General features: G+C 39.7%; 1 protein-coding gene across 1 annotated transcript in view; it reads right to left on the reverse strand.

The window, feature by feature from the left end:
- LOC108570272 (ankyrin repeat domain-containing protein 6) overlaps positions 1–6,045 on the reverse strand; it is a 131,804-nt gene that overhangs the window by 114,869 nt on the left and 10,890 nt on the right. The window contains exon 3 of the mRNA XM_017932109.1: positions 3,718–3,816. Within this exon, the coding sequence (XP_017787598.1) occupies positions 3,718–3,816 (99 nt within the window). The remainder of the gene's footprint in view (positions 1–3,717; positions 3,817–6,045) is intronic.

Below are 6,045 nucleotides of genomic sequence, written 5' to 3' on the forward strand. Positions count from 1 at the left end.
AAATTTCATGGTTGTAAATGCCATTCAAGCATCCCCTTTTATATTTTCCTCGGCGTACCAGTTTGCATGCAGCGCATGTCGATTAGTTGCAGAAATCTTTCGCCACGATACCGCGTCGCGCGTTATCCATTTAAATATTTCACAACTCTCCCCCACCCTCTTTTAGATCATTCACCACGTACTCGATTATCCGGGGAGTTTGCTCGAGAAAAATTCTAGAGGCTTTTGTAGAAAATTAGAGGAAATTCCGTCTGTTGAGAGAATTAATGTTGATGAAATTCTGATACTTGGCGATGCTTAAGAAATACTTATTGCATTCTGAGAAGTACTTATTCTAATCCATTATTTTTGTACTCCGTAAAAAGAATGTCTCTTTCATTGATAAAATTATTTTGCACAGTTGTGCTCTTTAAAATAATACTCATTCTATGTCCAAAAATGAAGTAAAATTGAAATGAAAATTACCTATCTTCGATTATCGCAAATTCTACACATTTACGTATCCTAAAGTAACGTAACGCTTATTTAATTCTGAAAAATACCCTAATGCGCCCCAAAAGTGAAGTAAAATTGAAATGAAAATTACCTATCTTCGATTATCAAAAAAAAAAACTCCTTATCACATTGCGAAAAATACAAATTAAAATCGTTTACCAACCATCGTTATTCCACTCACAAGTCAATCGTAACGACCATAACCCTGAAAGAAACAGCCTGTTTCTGCTCATTACACGCACGTACAACTTCTATCTGGTCGCAAGAAGAATTCCACGCCTCCGGATGATCCCGAGCTCGCGTCACCTGTCCGAAGAAAAGCTCGCAGCTCATCTTTTCCACGAATTAAAAAAGTTGCCCGGAGTGGTTTCAGCGGAATCACGCATAATGTCAGCGTGTTTCCATAAGCCTCGCGTGGCACACGTGGTAACAGATTGGAAAAGGGCATAGACAGGGGACCGCTGTACATTTCTACGATCGGTCACCAATAAATATCGAACTTTCATTTGCAGATACCGAGAGGCCACAGCGTCTCTCCGCAGCATCGTTCCACGTTGGATTGCCTTATGCAGACAAAAGGTACGTGTACACAACAACGCTCGCCACTATCCACATGGCGTATAGCCCGTGACAAAAACGGCGGAGAACCGTGGATCGCTGCCGGAAAGATCCTCAGGCTCTTTAAAACCGTTTAACCGTGAAACCAATTAACCTTTCGAGCGACGTTACCAGAGAATTTCCATACCGTTGTTCCGTATTGTCGTCGGAAGACAATGCAGGGACACCGGGAGGCATTGAAGTTCGTGGAAGAGAACTGAATGGTGAGAGAGTTGCATTTTTTTTTTTTTCGTTTGTCTCGCGAGATAAGGAGACCGAGACACTTAGCTTAATGAATGAACGGAGAGAAAGAGGTATTGAAATTGTAACAATTGGGGTACGAGATTGCTTGATTTTCTTTTTCGTAAGAAACATCGATGAAGACTTGAATTAATAAATGAATAAGTAACGAGGAAGTTACTGTTTTGTGAGAAACGTTGAACTTCGGTAGACGAGCGAGTCGACGAGAGAATGTACTGAAATTCGACGAAGTACGGTGTGTCGGAATGAAAAATTGTAAGATAAAAGTGGTAATAGATGCTATTTTCTAAAAATCGTACAAAACGACTATTTTATTTTTCCTGAAATACTGTAAGGAAGTTTCTTTACGAAAACGATTAACTAGAGAAGTTGAAGGTGGCTTTAGAAACTTATTTTTAAAAAATCAAGTCGTAACTTTGAAAATCTTTCGAAATCCTGTCGTCTTCAAAAACCAAAAAAATTTCGATCGATTTACTAACGAAAATAATAAAGCTGGTCACGTTGCACAGTTCACCCTATACATCATCAAAACGTTCTTATCCCAGTACTCTATCAATTACCGTTACTCTCACCACGCTAAATTCAATTTAATTTTCTTCTCTAACCACTCGTATGTTACCTACTCTGCCTGCACTACTTCCTACAAAAATGCTTTCATACCCTTTTAAATAAACATACAAACAAACCCGTCGGTGTAATCTAAAATCGCCGAAAAAGGAAAGAAAAAAACCTGGAAACACGTCTTCGTTCACATTTACGAGGATACAAATTTCAGCTTTATTAATTAACCTTTCCAGTGGCACGAGATCGTCCGGTGTACAAATGACGATTTAAAAAATGAGAAAGCGGACGAAACGAGAAGAGGAACATGAGTGTCGGCGGTATACGGGCAAGGTAAGAAGAGATATTCGCGAGAATTTAGTGCGAATACGTGGCCACCAGCGGTGTGTATATCGATTCTAAATACAGCCACCTCAGAGGATACCCCTTGCTGGCAGGATCTAGCCAAACGTGTTCTACCAGCCAGTGTGGGGAGAGAGAGGAAGAGATTGGCCGTCAGTCAACGAGGCAATGGATGCATTGTGGCCACAGCTTAGCTGGATCTTCCTGCGCGATAACCGAGACGATCCCGATTGCTTTTTCCGATCTTTCCAATGAATCATTGTCTTCCCTTGATACCGCGTGCGAGATAATCCCCGGAGTTACGTTCCACTGTTTCGAGGCTCCTTTCGAAGCGAACGGAATTCGATGACGGCTGCGATAACATTTTTGGACCTATTAGGTACCCCTTGGATGGAAAGCTCGTGGCAGAGAGTGTATGAAATACTACTAGATCGAAGGAAGTTGATAGTTGAACAGAGGTTTAAAAATAGCGCTCTTCGTGGAGATAAAAATGGAATGTTGTACAATAGTTTTCGTAGCTCGATCGAGGGAGTACAGTTCATAATTGGATATTGAATCCTGGGAAGACTGAGAGAAAGGTAAAAAATATATACAAAATTGTGTACTTTAGCTCCTTAATAGTCTGTTTTTTTCTTTTAGTTGAAATTAAAGCTTCCGACAATTTCGGTTCCTTAGGATTAACGTGTTAGATCTGACAGACGACTGGTACTTCTCTGAAGAGCTTCGTTATATTCGGGAATAGCTAGACACGATTGATACTTTTTTCAAAGGCCTAACAATGGGAAATATTCCTTTCTATAGAAGAGAAAATGAGAGAAAGTAGTAACATTGTTACACGTCAGATTGTCTATAATATATGCAGCAAATGATTGATAATTTTCAAGAGGAAAAAACGCAAGTTTCTTAATTTCCTGTTGTCCGTTTTATCAGTTTTAGTAATAACAGATTCGCTAAGTATTAATGTTTTACGACCGCTCCTGAGTTGCGAAGCATGTATAATTACCACGATTCTTTATAAATCAAATTAAGAATGTGCTATTAATATTATCGACGACTGCTTATTCGCTCGATACAAGTACGATATGCAACAGCAAAGACAAGAACATCTTCCCTTCGTCAACTACGTAAACCGGCAATTATAGCTGTAATTATCCCTACACCCTTCATTAGCCGGTGTATTGATATATTGCCCGACTGACATGCAGAACAACCCACCTAAGCCCGTGAATTATTAGCCAATTCCGGATTGCACGCCGCTTCGAGATTTTTCCTCCTTCGTTTTTTTCAACCGCTACGCCGTGCTTTTGCGAATATTCTTTCGTTTCGTGCAGAAATAAAATAATCCGACACTAAAGGGACTGTAAATACCTTAAAATTCGATTACTGCTCGAATTTTATGCAGAAACAGGTGAGAAAAAATTAACGAAAATTAGAAAACAATATTAGTGAAAATTTACTCACATTATCTGCAGCGTTGACGTCGATTTCTCGAAGAAGCAGAGTTTCGCAGACGTCCAAGTGGCCCGCTGCAGCAGCCAATATGAGAGGACCTCTGCCATTCTGTGAAAAAAGAAAATTCACGTTATTCGGTGAATATTTAATGACAGGAAAAATTAGATTTTGTTTAAGAATTACGGATTTAACGGTTTAAGGATTTTGTTTACGTTGAACGTTTCAAGAGGTCATTCACCCAGCTAAGAAAATTTTACGCGAATGGAAAGACGATGAAAGGGAAAGTGCGAAATTTCACCGGCGAATTAAATTTCCCTAAGCACACTTCACCGCTGTTGATTCACGAGCGGATCAATTAGCAAGGTAATTAATAGGTACCCGCATTTCAGTTTGTAACACACGCATTTCTCGTGTCGAATTAGCTGCCGCGATCAGACAGGACGCAGGCTTAATTAGCCGAACAGGGGTTCGTGCAACACGACCCGACGCATCTTTGCAGCTGACTTAGCCGAGACCCTCTATTCTCATGTCCCTAATCTACTCTCTATTCATTTTTAATTACACCTCTTATTTTGAAAAATATTGCCTTAACTTGGTCATTAAAGTCTCGTTAATCTGACCTTTGTTAATTTGTTAATTAATTCCTATTTCGACAAATTTCTCTAAAATCTCTCGATCGTTGCACAATCAACGTTGCAAAATACCGAATAACTTGAATACTCTTTCAGAATTTGAATTGTCACTTACGAAAAATATTAAATATTTCATCAATTTTCTCTACCTTTTGTTTCGCAAAGCTAACCGTCACTCTTTTACAACAACGATGTATTACAAAGCACGGAACGAAATGAAATCGCATTCATCAGGTATAAAATATCTCGGAATGAAATCCAAGTCCAAGAGGTTAATACCATCAATTATCTCTCCATAGATACTGATTTTTCATTTTAAGAAACGTTACCGCGATTGCGGCTGCAATTTCCGCTAAATACCAACAATCTTTCGTTAATTCTTCTTTGAGAAAAAACACTTCTCTAAATAGAAACGTTACCGTGTACAGATTGTACAAAAATTCGTATCGAGATTACAGCTGTAATCACAGGACGATCAAAGTTGTAATCCCCGTTAAATATCGAATTCTGTTTAATACCGGGCTTAAATACCAGGCACATTAGTACGACTATCCGCCTCTTCCTGTCTGATGTTAAAGACATAGGTTACGCAAATTTAACAAATGGCAGTATACATCATTTTGACACGGCTAGTAACCTATGTTCGGATTTCCTGTAAGGTTGTGCCTTGTTGCCTCGGGTAATAGAGCGCACCAACTCGCCGTGTTAATGAAGAAGTATATCTTATCCACGCAACCTTAGATGCAGGAAGCGTAATATATCAAATAGTAAATAGTTAGGGGTATGAATCAACCGGGCTAGGGACGTGTGGGCAACATAAATTTCATTTGAACCAACATCGCGATGCCGTGAAATCGTCTAATTCGTTCGTTTCACGCGGAAACCGTTGAACACCGTTCGCCACTAGCGAAATTAAAAGCCACGCCTTAAGCTTTCGAGTTCGAAACATGTCTCCGATATGTTGGAAAAATTAACCATCGAAGGAAACGAGAAAAATATGGAAAATGTGGATTATTCAAAATTTAAAAAACAGAATTCTTTCGATGGAAGAAATCGATAACTCTCAGGATTAAACCTGTGAAACATAGTCTCGATATGTTTCTACTTGAACTCTGGAATAAAGAATTTTTTAGCGAACGATAGAAATGAAAAAGGAGAATTTTTGTGATAAAATGGTAAGCAATTTTTCGCAATAATTTCTCGTTCTCCTTGAGAAGATACGGTGAAACGTGAAATCTCGTATATACATCAAGATTGCCCGAAGAATTTAAGGAACGCGATTCTATCGGAAACGGGGATTGTTGCCTCTGCCTTTGATCCTCCTATCGATCTCTATAATTTCAATTATTCCACGCATGCGCCGAGGGAGAGCGCGTAATAAAGCACTTTGAGGCTGTTCAAGTCCGCCGGCGGCTAGGTGGAAAAAAGAACCGCGAGACGATTAATTTCATCGGCGCAATTAAGGAGGAAGTAATTGTAATGAATGCATGGATAATCGGACAACAGTGCCCCGCAGCTGGCGGACCAACCTTTTGACAAATGCGCCACGAACACGCTTATCTGCATTCCCACCGACGGCCACTGTCACAACCGAGATTTAAATATGTAACGGAATTAATATACTACATTCCCAGGCTTGTATCCGTTCGGTAAGCTTCTCGTTCGATCAATCTAAGGCTTCGTCGGGTGGAATTAAAAAGTCGAC

This window comes from Habropoda laboriosa, unplaced genomic scaffold (genome assembly GCF_001263275.1).
Source record: "Habropoda laboriosa isolate 0110345459 unplaced genomic scaffold, ASM126327v1 scaffold81, whole genome shotgun sequence".
Taxonomy (NCBI): Eukaryota; Metazoa; Arthropoda; class Insecta; order Hymenoptera; family Apidae; genus Habropoda; species Habropoda laboriosa.